This window comes from Somniosus microcephalus, chromosome 1 (assembly GCF_052327205.1).
Source record: "Somniosus microcephalus isolate GS21.2 chromosome 1, FLI_Smic_1.0, whole genome shotgun sequence".
Lineage (NCBI taxonomy): Eukaryota > Metazoa > Chordata > Chondrichthyes > Squaliformes > Somniosidae > Somniosus > Somniosus microcephalus.
In genome coordinates, this window is record NC_140987.1 from 417,508,730 (window position 1) to 417,524,655 (window position 15,926).

General features: G+C 42.7%; 1 protein-coding gene across 3 annotated transcripts in view; it reads left to right on the plus strand.

Annotated features, from left to right (window-relative positions):
• thoc2 (THO complex 2) overlaps positions 1 to 15,926 on the plus strand; it is a 156,111-nt gene that overhangs the window by 57,856 nt on the left and 82,329 nt on the right. For all 3 annotated transcript variants that reach the window (XM_085999429.1, XM_085999438.1, XM_085999447.1), the window contains 5 exons: positions 1,396 to 1,526; positions 1,618 to 1,719; positions 6,145 to 6,229; positions 13,486 to 13,579; positions 15,151 to 15,231. In XM_085999429.1, coding sequence (XP_085855555.1) covers positions 1,396 to 1,526; positions 1,618 to 1,719; positions 6,145 to 6,229; positions 13,486 to 13,579; positions 15,151 to 15,231 — 493 coding nt within the window. The remainder of the gene's footprint in view (positions 1 to 1,395; positions 1,527 to 1,617; positions 1,720 to 6,144; positions 6,230 to 13,485; positions 13,580 to 15,150; positions 15,232 to 15,926) is intronic.

The window sequence follows — 15,926 nt, forward strand, 5'->3', positions numbered from 1 at the left end:
TGGCTAAAGCTTCACTGTAGACTGGCACTCCATCTTGAAAATGGAGCACAGAACAATAAATGTGGTTTTGTGTCAAATGATGACAGAAAGTTGCACAGAACAGAGTTTTTATCAGTAAGTTTGATTTTAGTCCTGACATTTTATTACATCCTTAGAATAAGCATTTAAGCAGAGTTAGAAATGAAGCAGTTCTTCAAAGGCGAATGATTGTGTACTCTACAGTGGAGTATTGCTCTTGGGCGTTGCTATTAAATCTGCATGTCAAATCCGTTGATATCCAGCTGAATTCTACTATGAGAATTATCACCGGTACGCTTTTATCGACACCAACAGCGTGGCTGCCCATGCTTGTAGACATCGCACCACCACACCTACGCCGCGAATATGCAGTCTCCAGAGAATACAACCGCTACACCAGCAAAGACATGCCGATCCAGGCCGACCTGAACAACCTACCACCAACCCGTCTCAAACCTAGAAGGCCATTTTGGACTGTCGCCGAAGCCCTTCAGCGATCTCTGCTCAGCTTGGAAGAACTGTGACATACAGAATGCATTCCTTATAGAGCACCCCACAGCACAACCTGAAGGATCAAACCTTCTTTGCAAACAGTAGACAACTGTCAACTGCCTCAGAACTGGTCATGGTAGATGCTGCCGCCTTCTCCAAAGAAGGAAGATTAAAGCATCCCCATCGTGTGACTGTGGAGTTCCAAATCAGACCCTGGAGCACATTGAGCACTGCCCTCAGAGGAAATTCGCAGGCAGCTGACAAGATATCCATGCGGTTTCACCAGAAGCTGGATATGCAACTTAGATATTGACATTTGCTTTGCTACTACCATATGAAAGAAGTGTGCTAATAAGTCTCGAGCAGTCAGTAACTGTAACATTTTTCCTGTATGTTACGACACATTTGTGATGGAATTATTTACATAATGTAAAATTATTACGCATGTGTACTTGTAGAATTCTTGGATATTTTAGTTGTGAAGACCTTTTATACGGTAATTGTGAGTTGCTAGTTCACATCTCCCTCCTTGGAAGAACAAACTATTTCTAAGTATCTTGAGGTGCCCAGACAGTTGATGAGGAGCAACGAGAAATATCACGCTGTTTTCAAGTTTTACTTCAACTTCATATTCTTTTCTAATTCCAGTGACTTTGATTTCCTGTTTGAATTGTTTAGTTAAGTGTCTTAGGACATTAGAATGGTTAAAACATTGCTTGCTGCAATCTTTAGTTTAGCTGATTCACTGTTGAAAATGCCATTTGATGTCAGTTGGCAGATTGGATATGGGATATATTACATGTTCAAGTGTACAGTGCATGAACTCGAGAATAATAATTTATTTAAGATAGAGAGTTAACCATGTAACTGTCCTTTAATTTGCAGGAGTCACTCGTGAGCTGTTTTCTCAGTATTGCAGATCAGGTGTTGCTGCCTTCCCTTACTTTAATGGACTCCAATGCATGTATGTCAGAAGAGCTATGGGGAATGCTGAAAACATTTCCTTACCAGCATAGGTGAATATCTTGGAGGAGCATTCAAATATATTAATTTATTCCTGTGTATTTACATTGTGGTTGCTTAATGCTTAAATATATTGTTTTTAAGGTATCGTTTGTATGGACAGTGGAAAAATGATACCTACAGTAGCCATCCTCTGCTGGTTAAAGTCAAAGCTCAGACAATTGACAGAGCCAAGTATATTATGAAGTAAGATTTTATATTTTATGTTCAAATAAATGAATGAGCTGGAGCAAAGCTCATAACAGAATTTTCTGTTTCTGTCATATGCTAGTGATGAGAAGTTTAACAAGCCCACCCCCCCCCCCCCCCCGATTTGAAATATCAATTTTTTTGTTTGTGCATGAAAGCTGCTTTGAACGCTTTAGTACCGTGATCAGTGTGTCAGTAGCACATATGAGGCCTCACCTGCCTGAACTTAAAAAAAAAAAAAAAAAAAAAAAAAAAAAAAAAAAATTAGGAGAGCGAAGAGGGGGCATGAAAAAACACTGGCGGGCAAAATAAAGGAAAATCGCACTCTGTTTTATAAGTATATTAAGGGCAAGAGGATAACCAGGGAAAGAGTAGGGCCCATTAGGGACCAAATTGGCAATCTGTGTGTAGAGCTGGAAGATGTAGGTGAGGTTTTAAATAAATATTTTGCATTTGTGTTTACTATGGCAAAGGACGATGAAGTCATAGAAATCAGGCAGGGGGATTGTGATATACTTGAACAAATTAGTGTTGAGAGGGAGGACGTTTTAGCGGTCTTAAAAGTGGATAAATCCTCAGGCCCTGATGAGATGTATCCCAGGCTGCTGTGTGAGGCAAGGGAGGAGATTGCAGAGGCTCTGACAAAAATTTTCAGAACCTCTCTGGCCACAGGGGAGGTGCCAGAGGTCTGGAGGACAGCTGACGTAGTACAGGTAGACTACCCTTTATCCGAACTTCCGAAAACCGAAACCCTCTTTAAAAACCGAAGGTTTTTTCGGTCAGCGTAAGTCGTGCGCACGACATGACCAGAGTGGCGCACGACTTACGCTGAACAGGGCAGAGTGTCACTGAGTTCCCTCCTGGGTAGGAGATTGCAGGCCTAGCCGGATAAGGGAAAGTGTAGCATTTTTCCACACTTCTGAAAACCGAAATCGTTCAGCGTAAGTCGTGTGCACGACCCCGACCCCCGCCCCCTTTCGGATAAGATATAGTGTACCAGCCTTTATCCGCACATCAGAAAACCTCTGAAAGCCGAAAGTGGCGCAAAACATGACCCGACGCTGCCGATGCTTGACCCACGCAGGTGTTATGCTGCTCTGTTTGATATTTGCTGCTCTCCACCCTTTCGGATAAGGGATAGTGTATCCTTTATCCGCACTCCCGAAAACCGAATTACTCTGAAAACCGAAGTGTTTTCGCTCACCTTCCGAAATCCGAAATTTTCCGAAAACCGAAACACAGCTGGTCCCAAGGTTTTCGGATGAAGGATAGTCTACCTGTACCATTATTCAAGAAGGGTAGTAGGGATAAACCAGGGAATTACAAGCCAGTGAGCCTAACATCAGTGGTAGGAAAATTATTGGAAAAAATTCTGAAGGACAGAGTTAGTCTCCACTTGGAGAGGCAAGGATTAAGCAAGGATAGTCAGCATAGCTTTGTCAGGGGGAGATCATGTCTAACCAATTTGAATGAATTTTTCAAGGGGGGTGACTAGGTATGTGGATGAGGGTAGTGCAGTTGATGTAGTCTACATGGACTTCAGTAAGGCTTTTGACAAAGTCCCACATGGGAGACTCGTCAATAAGGTAAGAGCCCATGGGACCCAGGGCAATTTGGCACATTGGATTCAAAATTGGCTTAGTGGCAGAGGGTGATGGTCGAAGGTTGTTTTTGTGACTGGAAGCCTGTGTCCGGTGTACCGCAGGGATCGGTGCTGGGTCCCTTGCTGTTTGTAGAGTACATTAATGATTTAGATATGAATGTAGGAGGTCTGATCAGTAAGTTTGCAGATGACACGAAAATTGGTGGAGTGGTAAATAGCGATGAGGGAAGCCTCAGGCTACAGGATGATATAGACGGGTTGGTTAGATGGGCAGAACAGTGGCAAATGGAATTTAACCCTGAAAAGTGTGAGGTGATGCATTTTGGGAGGACTAACAAAGCAAGGGAATGCGCAATGAATGGTAGGACCCTAGGAAGGACAGAGGATCAGAGGGACCTTGGTGTGCATGTACATAAATCCCTGAAGGCAGCAGGACAGGTAGATAAGGTGGTTAAAAAGGCATATGAGATACTTGCCTTCATTAACCGAGGCATAGAATATAAGAGCAGGGAGGTTATGATGGAGCTGTACAAAACGCTAATTAGGCCACAGCTGGAATACTGTGTGCAGTTCTGGTCACCACACTATAGGAAAGATGTGATTGCATTGGCGAGGGTGCAGAGGAGATTTACCAGGATGTTACCTGGGCTGGAGCACTTCAGCTATGAAGAGAGACTGGACAGGCTGGGGTTGTTTTCCTTAGAGCAGAGAAGGCTGAGGGGGGACCTGATTGAGGTGTACAAAATTATGAGGGGCATAGCTAGGGTAAACAGAAAGGAACTTTTCCCCTTAGTAGAGGGGTCAATAACCAGGGGGCATAGTTTCATGATAAGGGGCAGGAGATTTAGAGGGGATTTGAGGGAAAACTTCTTCACCCAGAGGGTGGTTGGAATCTGGAACTCACTGCTTGAAAGGGTGGTAGAGGCAGGAACCCTCACAACATTGAGGAAGCATTTAGATGAGCACTTGAAACGACATAGCATACAAGGCTATGGACCAAGTGCTGGAAAATGGGATTAGAATAGACAGGGCTTGATGGCCGGCACGGACACGATGGGCCGAAGGGCCTCTTTCTGTGCTGTGTAACTCTATGACTCTGACTCTTGAGGTACAAAAATCCCACAGCACTGCTTAATGAAGATCGGCGGAGTTCTCCTGGTATCCCGGAAAACATTTATCCTTCCAGCACAGCAAAAACAGATTAAATGGTTACTTATCTAATTGCTGTTTGTGGGACCTTGCTGGGTCCAAATTTGTTGCTGCATTTGCCTGTATAACAGTGACTACAATTCAAAAGTAATTGTCTTTGGGATAGCCTGAGGACGTGCAAAGCACTATATAAACTGAAATTCTTCTTCCTCTTCAATTCTGCTTTAATTTGTAAACTTTTATGAATGAGTTAAAAGAATCATGTGAATTAAAAAAATGTAATTATTTTTGCATGTTTTGTAATGGTTAATAAATCTTAGTAGAGTTGCAGTAGTAATTATGGTTAAGATTTTATTACTTTTGTTTTAGCACTACATTAAATTGTAAGTCTTTAGCACCATGTAAAGAAATGTAAGCTTTAAGCTGAATCTGCTTAAACTATTCTGTGTACCATGAGGTTTGTAGCAGTGGCTTTTTCCAAAGTCATGAAAAATTGCAGTCATGTGAACAACTGCTGCAGCTGGAGTACTGTGCAGTTCTGGTCGCCTCACTATAGGAAGGATGTGATTGCTTTGGAGGGGGTGCGGAGAAGATTCACCAGGATGTTACCTGGGATGGAGCGCCTCAGCTATGAAGAAAGACTGAACAGGCTGGGGTTGTTTTCCTTGGAGCAAAGAAGGCTGAGGGGGGACCTGATTGAGGTGTAAAAAATGATGAGGGGCATAGATAGGGTAGATAAAGAGGAACTTTTCCCCTTAGGGGGGTCAATAACAAGGGGGCATAGATTCAAGGTAAGGGGCAGGAGGTTTAGAGGGGATTTGAGGAGGAACTTTTTCACCCAGAGGGTGGTTGGAGTCTGGAACTCACTGCCTAAAAGGGTGGTAGAGGAAGGAACCCTCACAACATTCAAGAAGCATTTGGATGAGCACTTGAAATGCCATTGCATACAAGGCTATGGACCAAATGCTGGAAAATGGGATTAGATTAGACAGGGCTTGATGGACGGCGCAGACACGATGGGCCGAAGGGCCTCTTTCTGTGCTGTATAACTCTGACTCTATGGTTACTGAAGTAGACATGAAGCCCCATGCATCTGAGAGTTATGGATTGTATAACTAACAATATAAGTATTGGCTTGCCACATAGGAAATTATAAAACACTGGTTATAGTACAATCAGATTAATGTGATCAATTTACTGTGTGGATGCACAGTGAATGCAAAATGTCTACAATAAAATGACATTTCATGATTCAAGTTACTATTTGCACCTCCTAATTACTGTCCTCTGCAACTAAAAACAACACTGTTTTCTGCCGTTTAACTTGATATTTCTAATGAGCTTTTGCAATATTAAAATGCGTGTCTAAAATATTTTTGGGACCAAAATTCTAGCCTGGGTACATGGTTGACAGCTGGCTTTCCAATTAACTGCCAAACAAACAAATGTGCTTTCTTAATGAGTTTGCCACTAGCCATGCGCCTTTCTCCTAAGCAATAACCCAATGCTGCATACCACCGTTTCCATGATGTCCAACCTTTCATTCAATTAAAATGTGATGTTTAATTGCTGACTTTTAACATAACATTTTGCAATATGTTGATATACTTTTAAACTATAAATGTAGGAATAATCCTAAAACCATATTTTCATTTTTCATTTTTTTCCAGGCGATTGACGAAAGAAAATGTAAAGCCTTCTGGAAGACAAATTGGAAAGCTGAGTCACAGTAATCCAACAATCCTATTTGATTATGTATGTTCTTTTGTGACCCCTTTATCCGAATAGAGATTAAATGTGTCAAGATGAATGCCAAAGTATAATGGCTGTAACTGGGTGATCTGGGTGTACATTAACATAGAAACATAGAAGATAGGTGCAGGAGTAGGCCATTTGGCCCCTCGAGCCTGTTTCGCCATTTAATAAAATCATGGCTGATCATCCAAATTCAGTACTCTGTCCCTGCTTTCTCCCCATATGCCTTAATCCCTTTAGCCTTATTAAATGTATTCAAGAAGGAGTTAGATATATTTCTTAAGTTGGCCTCAACTGCCTTCTGTGGTAGAGAATTCCACAGGTTCACCACTCTGGGTGAAGAAATTCTTCCTCATCTCAGTCCTAAATGGCTTACCCCTTATCCTTGGACTGTGACTCCTGGTTCTGGACTCCCTGCCATCGGGAATATCCTTCCTGCATCTAGTATGTCTAGTCCTGTTAAAGTTTTATATGTTAGAATTTTATAAGTTTCAATGAGATCCCCTCTTATTCTTTTAAACCCTAGTGAATATAAGCCTAATCGACCCAATCTCTCTCCATACATCATTCCTGCCATCCCAGGTATCAGTCTGGTGAATCTTCACTGCACTCCCTCCATGGCAAGAACATCCTTCCTCAGATAAGGCGACCAAAACTGCACACAATACTCAAGGTGTGGTCTCACCAAGGCCCTGTACAACTGCAGCAAGACATCCTTGCTCCTGTACTCGAATCCTCTCGCTATGAAGGCCAACATACCATTTGCTGCCTTAACCGCCTGCTGCACCTGCATGCTTACCTTCAGTGACTGGTGCACAAGGACACCCAGGTCTCGTTGCACTTAGGCATTTCCCAATCTATTGCCGTTCAGATAATCCGTCGTCTTGTTTTTCCACCGAAGTGGATAACCTTGCAATTATGCACATAATATTGCATCTGCCCACTCACCCAACCTGTCCAAATCATACTGGAGTTTCTCTGCATCCTCTTCACAGCACACACGCCCACCCAGCTTTGTGTCATCTGCAAACTTGGAGATATTACATCTAGTTCCCTCGTCTAGATCATTAATATATATTGTGAGTAGCTGGGGTCCTAGCACCGATCCCTGCGGTACCCCACTAGCCACTGCCTGCCACTCGGAAAATGACCTGTTTATTCCAACTCTTTGCTTCCTGTCTGCCAGCCAGTTCTCTATCCAAGTCAGTACCTTACCCCCAATCCCATGTGCTTTAACTTTGCACGCTAATCTCTTATGCAGGACCTTACCGAAAGCCTTCTGAAAGTCCAAAATACACCACATCCATAGGTTTTCCCTTATCCTACCAGTTACATTCTCAAAAAATTCCAGTTGATTAGCCAAGCATGATTTGCCTTTTGTAAATCCATGTTGACTTTGTCCGATCCTGTCACTGTTTTCCAAGTGCTCTGCTATTACATCTTTTATGGACTCTAGCATTTTCCCCACAACCGATGTCCCCGTTTTCTCTACCACCTTTTTAAAATAGTGGGGTTACATTAGCTATCCTCTAATCCATGGGAACTGATCGAGTCTATAGAATGTTGGAAGATGACCAGCAATGCATCTACTATTTCTAGGGCCACTTCCTTAAGGTACCCTAGGATGTAGATTATCAGGCCCTGGGGATTTATTGGCCTTCAATGCCGTCAATTTCCCTAACACCATTTCCCTACAAATTCTGATTTCATTCAATTCCTCCTTCTCATTAGACCCTATATTTTCCCACATCTCTGGGAGGTTATTTGTATCCTCCTTTGTGAAGACAGAACCAAAGTATGTATTTAATTGGTCTGCCATTTCTTTGTTCCCCATTATAAATTCCCCTGATTCTGACTGCACGGGACCTACTTCTCGCAATCTAGTATACTGTATTCGCTGCTCACGATGCGGTCTCCTCTACATTGGGGAGACCAAACGCAGATTGGGTGACCGCTTTGCGGAACACCTCCGTTCAGTCCGTAAGGGTGACCCCGAGCTTCCGGTCGCCTGTCATTTTAATTCACCGCTCCATTCCCACTCGGACCTCCCCGTCCTTGGCCTCTTGTATTGTTCCACGGAAGCTCAACGTAAACTCGAGGAACAGCACCTCATCTTCCGATTAGGCACTCTGCAGCCTTCCAGACTCAATATCGAGTTCAACAATTTCAGATCATAACCTCGGCCCCTATTTCATTTTTTCTTGTAATTTTTCCACTCCTTTCCCCCGCCCCCCTTTCCTTTTTGTTTCTCTCTCACACCTGGCAGCTATCTCTTGCCCAGCCAGTACACTTTACACCTAATCTCAGCCTATTACCATCTCGTCTAGCTTCTAATCTCTTTTACTTCTTTTGTTTCTTTTATTCTTTTGTCCGATCGCAGCCCTGCCTTCGATCTAGTTTCTTTTCTTTCCAGTTTTGAAGAAGGGTTCGACCCGAAACGTCAACTCAAATTTCTCTCCATGGATGTTGCCTGACCTGAGTTTTTCCAGCATTTTCTGTTGCACGGGACCTATGCTTGACTTCACCAATCTTTTTCTCTTCACATATCTATGGAAGCTTTTACAGTCAGTTTTTATATTCCCTGCAAGCTTACTCTCATACTCTATTTCCCCCCTCTTCATTAATCCCTTTGTCCTCCTTTGCTGAATCCTAAACTGCTCCCAATCCTCAGGATTGTTGCTTTTTCTGGCCAATTTATATGTCCTCTCCTTGGATCTTATGCTATCCCTAATTTCTCTTGTTAGCCCACGGTTGAGGTCACCTTTTTTTGTTTTAGTTTTATACCAAACGGGGATGAACAAATTCTGTAGTTCATCCATGCGACCTTTAAATGTTTGCCCTTGCCTATCCACCATCAACCCTTTAAGTAACGTTCCCCAATCCATCCTAGCCAACTCGCCCCTCATACCATCGTAGTTTCCTTAATTTAAATTCAGGACCCTAGTCTCTGAGTCAACGACTTCATTCTCCATCTTAATGAAGAATTCCTACATATTATGATCGCTCCTCCCCAAGGGGCCTCGCACAACAAGATTGATAATCCTTCTTACATAATACCCAGTCGAAGATGGCCTGATCTCTAGTTGGTTCCTCGACATATTGGTCCAGGAAACCATCCCGTATACACTTCAGGAATTCCTCCTCCACAGTATTGTTACTAATTTGGTTAGCCCAATCTATATGTAGATTAAAGTCACCCATGATAACTGCTGTGCCCTTATTGCACGCGTCTCTAATTTTCCGTTTAATGCCATCCCCAACCTCTGCATTACTGTTTGGGGGTCTGTATGTTACTCCCACTAATGTTTTCTGCCCCATGGTATTTCTCAGCTCTACCCATACAGAGTCCACACCATCAGAGCTAATATCCTTCCTTACTATTGTGTTAATGTCCTCTAACCAGCAATGCTACTCCACCTCCTTTTCCTTTTTGCTTGTCCTTCCTGAATATTGAATACCCCTGGATGTTGAATTCCCAGCCTTGGTCACCCTGGAGCCATGTCTCCGTAATCCCAATTATATCATATCCGTTACATCTATTTGCGCAGCTAATTCATCCACTTTATAGGAATGCTCCTCGCATTAAGACGGCACAACCTTCAGGCTTGTTTTTTTAACACTTAGTCCTTTTAGAATTATTATTTACTGTAGCCCTGTTTGATTTACACCCTTGATTTCTCTGCCTTCCACTTTTGCTTTTTTCCTTCCTGTCTTTTGTTTCTTTCCTTGCTTCCCTTTCCTCTGTGCCCCTGCACAGGTTCCCAACCCCCTGCCATTTTAGTTTCAACCCTCCCCAACAGCACAAGTAAACACCCCCCCCCCCCCCCCCCCCCCCCAGGACATCGGTCCGGTCCTGCCCAGGTGCAAACATCCAGTTTGTACTGGTCCCACCTCCCCCAGAACCGGTTCCAATGGTCCCAGGAATTTGAATCCCTCCCTCTTGCACAATTCCTCTAGCCACGCATTCATCTGAAATATCCTTTTATTTCGACTCTTGACTAGCATGTGGCACTGATAGCAATCTGAGATTACCAGCTTTGAGATCCTATTTTTAAATTTACTCCTAACACCCTATATTCAGCTTTTAGGACTAATCCCGTTTTTTACCTATATGCACCACGACAACTGGCTGTTCACCCTCCCCCTCCAGAATGCCCTGCAGCCGCCCCGAGACATCCTTGACCCTTGCACCAGGGAGGCAACATACCATCTTGGAGTCTCGTTTGCGGCCGCAGAAAAGCCTATCTATTCCCCTTACAATAGAATCCCCATTCACTATAGCTCTCCTGCTCTTTTTCCTCCCGTCCTGTGCAGCAGGACCACCCATGGTGCCAGGAAGTTGGCTGCTGCTGCCTTCCCCCGATAAGCCATCTCCCCCAACAACATCAAAGTGGTATATCTGTTTGAGAGGGGGATGGTCACAGGGACCCCTGCACTACCTGCCTGCGCCTACTACCCTGCCTGGCGATCGCCCCATTCCCTTCCTGCCTGTGCAGCCTTTACCTGCGGTGTGAGCAGCTCATTAAACGTGCTATCCACGACGTCCTCAGCATCGCGAATGCTCCAGTATGTATCCATTCGCAGCTCCAGCGCTGCAATGCCGCCTGCCAGTAGCTGCAACTGGATACACTTCCCACGCACATGGTTCGTCAGGGACACAGGAAGTGTCCCTGATTTCCCACATAGTGCAGGAGGAGCATGCCGCAGGCCGAGCTGTGCTGTCATGACTTACCCTTTAATTAATTCAAAATAATTAAATCAAATCAATATCACCAATTACACTACAATTAAATTATATACTCAAGGGCCCTTGTTTACTTGCACTCCCGCTACACAACAGAGACCTTAGAAACGATAACCACAAAAATTAAGGACCGTCTAAACTTTATAAACTATTAACCTTAACTGTCAAACTATAGAGTAAGTATAAATAGTCACCTGGCCGTACTCGCCCAATCCGCTGCTTCCTCTTGCCCGCATCACTTTTTGAATCGTTACATGGCTCTGGAACGCCGCCGCCAGTCTGCGAGATTGGTAAGCCTCTGAAAAAAGCCTGCGAAAGTGAGTTTAAATACTCAGTAACACTGCTCTCCTGCTCCTGACACCAGCCTCTCCATATTAAATTAGAATACTGTTCTTATACCACTGGGATCCAGATTTGAATGATGGGTTGAAAAGAATCCCTCTCACTGCTGGCTGTAAGCATCCAGTTTGGGCAGACTCAGTCCAATTCTTAAAGTTCAGGAATTATGGAAAGAGCTTTGTCCCACATTTATCTGAACTGAGAGAGTTCATTGCTGGCTTGAAGTATGTTCTATTCATTTAGTGTTGATATTTTGTGACTTGCCCGTCACAAAATTTGTTAGAGTAAAAAGCTGGTAAATACAGTAAATTGTTGAATATAACTAGATTGTTACTCTACATGCACTGCTTTGCACTCTGCTCACCAAATAGCTGTGCTTTTAATTTACAAGCTTAACTTGAAGAATAGCAATCATAAGGCTGTAAATATTTCTTCTTTCCTTCAAATTTTCACTCATTTCCAATATCCCTTTCTAAAATTTGGATTCTGCCAGAAATTAATTAGATGAGCAGTGAGTTTTGTGCGTTGGCAAAAAGCAATGTATATTTAATTCACTTTAGTGTCAACCCTTGCCCTGGGGTAACACACTCGCCTTTGAGTCAAAAGTCATGGGTTCAAGTCCCACTCCAGAGACTTGAGCGCAATATCTACGCTTATAGTTCAGTGGAGTACTTCGAAAGTGTTGCAGTGTGGGAAGTGCGGTCTTTCGCTGAGACCTTAAACCGGAGCCATCTGCTTTAGATGGATGTAAAAAAAATCTGATGGCACTATTCAAGGAAGAGCAGAGGAGTTCTCCTGGTGTCTTCGGCAAATGTTTGTTCCTCAACCAGCACCACCAAAAGCAGAATATTTGGTTAATTTCTCTCATTGCTGTTTTTAGGAGCTTCCTGTGTCCAATTTGGCTGCTGCATTTCCCTACATTACAACAGTGACCGCCTTCAAAAGTATTTCATTGTCTGTGAGGTGCTTTAAGGTGTCCTGAGGACGTGAAAAGCACTATATAAATGGAAGTTTAATATTTACTTCTATTTGTGTTCGACTTCAAATATCAGTTGTATACTTGCAAATCCATAGTTTAATTCATTGTCTCTTAAACATACTTTTACATTAAATGAATTGCAATGCAGCTGTTTATTTTAATTTAAGACAAGCATCCATTGTTTCGAAGACTCTTGGGGCTGGATTTTACCAGCCCTGAGGCGGTGGGTTTGGAGGCGGAATTGCTCGGAAAATCCCCCAAAATGGGAGCGGCTCCCAACCCACCTCCAACCAATCTTCCTGGGAGTCGGGTCCCTGATTTGCGCAGGACCCGACTCCTAGTGGCGGGAAGAGGATTGTAGCCACTTCACTGCCTGTTAACAGGAAGCTAACAAGCAGTTTAAGAGGCTTTTTCCAATTTTCGACTGCTGCTGCGGACTTCCCAACGTCGGGGAACCCCACCAGGGTAAGTGAGGCGTGCTGTGGGTCTGTTATGTTGGTGTTTGGATGACGGCTGCAGAAGTGGTGTGAAGGATGCAATGGACACTGGTTAGTATCAGAGGTAAGGACATGTTGTGAAAGTAATTTTTAATGTGGCAAGATGCTTCTGCAGGTGACAAGCTGTGAAGTTTTTGTGTAGCCTCATCTCATTGGGAGAAGTGACAGATGGCTTCTGCAATCTCAGCTGCAGCTGCCATCTGTTTATCCGAAGGAGAGAGTAATTGGAGAGCCTGGTGCAAGGGCTCACCTTTGGACAGTGATTGTCAGTGTTTGACAGCACTTCAATGCCTGTCAAACACTGTCAAATCATCTGTCAAACAAGTGTGGTGCATATGTCCTTTAAGAAAAACCGGCAGATGAAGCGTCATCAACTGACGTCATCTGACACGGGCTTTCCCTTAATTGGCCGGCAAGCCCACAGGGCAGGCTTAACGAGGCCAATCAGGGCAAAATAGCGTCTGTTCATCGGACATCGCTGGGGGCGGGACTAGAACCCGGAAGGCAGCGGTCCCGCCCCCAACTCATCTCGCTAAGTAAAATCCAGCCCAAGGTCTCTAATGTTACTAGTGTGCAATTTAAATAAAAAACTGCATCCAGTATCTCAATTTATAATAGGTTCTCTTGTTTTAATAGTCAACCAATCCTGTTCCAGTAACTATATTGAGTGCCTCTTTTTCACACCTTTTTTTAATAGATTTTATCACAGATTCAGAAATATGACAACCTAATTACTCCTGTTGTGGATTCTTTGAAATACCTCACGTCCTTGAACTATGATGTCTTGGCTTGTATCCTTTTTAAGCAGCTGTTTATTTATACTGATTAACATCATCAGGTATAACTTGATGTTCCATACATTGGATTTATTTGTCAATTAATAAAAATAATGCAGAGTGGTTAAGAACTATTCACAATTTTTTTTTGTTAGAATTCTCCCTGTAACTGAAAAAGCACCTTTTTATATTGGTTGACTGAACTTAATAGACTCCTTCTAGTATTTTTGCAATATAGTTAAAATGAGTTTGATGCAGGATCTTTGGAGCATGTTTTAAATGGGCAGGATTCAAGGGATCTATTATTGTTTTCCATTGTGCTCTACACTGCTATATCTGTTTTTTCTTAATTTCCAGTCTTCCCCAACAACACCCAATCTGATTCGTGTAGTCAGGCATGCCCATGGACAAAGGTACATGTATGCACCTTGACAAATTGTCTTCAGGTGTGAGATGCCTCTAAAAGGCAAAAGTACAGTATACACGATCAAACCACCGCCCCCCCCTCCCAAAATCTATTTTAGCTTTACGTAAATCAGAAGCAATGTTGGGGAGAAGAATGAGACAATCCTTTTTGGTAAAACTACTTTTCACTTTAAAAAGAAATAATATTTTCACCTGATTTGACTATGCTGGTGATGTAAATTGCTGCGCACCATAAAGTGTCTCTATATCAAACAGAGTAGGGGTGTGATTTTTGACCTGAGCCAAGAGGTGATCTGGAACTGCTCCAGTTCAGCAAATCACATTGGAGGGAACTTTTATGTCCTTCACTGAGCTTTGGGTACGTGTCTTTTTAATCAATATATACAAGATACAGAACTTAAGATATTCAGAAACTCAGCCGTGTGTGTTATGCTGTTTGATTAAGTGAGGTGGGGAGGAGGGGGTGTTCAGCATAAGGATAAATTTGATTTTTTTTTTTTAAGTTTGTGAAAAGTATTTCAGGGATTTTTAGTGGGTGAGTGAGGAACTGTCATGTAATGATTGGTGAATAATCGATAGTTACCAATTAGAAAAGGATAGTCTGAACTTGAGCAATAATATAAAGAAGAAAACTGAGCAACTACTCAACAGTTACAATATAAATGATAGACCCAGTCAGCACTGCAGACACAAAATTTATATTATAAAGGTATACAACTGTCATTGGATTAATTTTGGTAGAATGTTGAATAGAAAAATTAAAATTGTTTTAACAAACTCATTGTTTTCTAACACTGAAACTAGAGTATTTCCCACAGCTTTAAATCTTTTTCTGTTTGTGATGTGTAAAACATGCAAATAAAAGTTCTTGTAATTCTATTTGAAATTGGGAGCAGTTTTCTGTTTTGCATGTTTGATTAAACTATACTCCAGTGTAACAGCTGCAGAAAACCACTGTATTCAATGGCAAAATGCATGAAAAATGTAGTACTCGCCATTTATTAAGGTGGGATGTCATATGTTGGCTTTTTGGTTTAAAGATGAGGAATTGCTTTGAGTTGGGAGGTTTAGACATTGCACAGCATTGCCTAAAATGTTCTGTCAGAATCAATGTTATTGCTTCATTTCATGTTTACAGTTTTCTTTTAACTTGTGAAAAGATTGCATCATTGAAGCTCTGGCTAATCCTGAGAAAGAGAGGATGAAGCATGATGACACCACCATCTCAACCTGGTTGCAGAGTCAGTGGAATTTTTATTCTGTTTCCTAGCTATGTTGCAGTGTTTTTAATCATTTTAATTTTTAAGCTTCAAACAATGTCTTGGTCCAAAATTAACGAATTCTGGGTTAAAAAATGCTAGAAATACATGACTGGGTCTGTTCCTCTTAAAGAAAGGTGACGGGTGAAAGTTTTGGGTGGAGAGCCCCTACCTTCTGACACAAATTCTGTCTTAAGACTAAAGCATAATACTGCGGATGCCGGAAATCTGAAATAAAACTAAGTGCTGCAATACTCAGCAGGTCAGGCAGCATCTGTGGAGAGAGAAACAGTTAACGTTTCGGGTCTGTTTCTTTCTCCACAGATGCTGCTGACTGCTGAGTATTTTCCATCATTTTCTGTTACTTCTGTCTTGAGACTGTTCACTAAGTTCACATGGTTGTATTTCCAACACTTTTTTCATTCAGACTTCCAAGATTCATAGATTTTATTTTTTTCAAACTAATCTTCTGTTATATTAGTATACTAGCTGGGGAGCCCTGCGTGCGAGGGCAATTTTGGGGCGCTTGGTCTCCCTGCCCCTGTGTGTCCCCCCTCTCCCTGTCATGTCCCTCTCCATGTCTATATCCTCCCTCCCCTCCCCTGTCTCCCTCCCTCCCCTCGCTGCTCCCCACTCCCCTCTGCCCTGTCATGTCCTCTCCTGTCCTATCCCTCCCC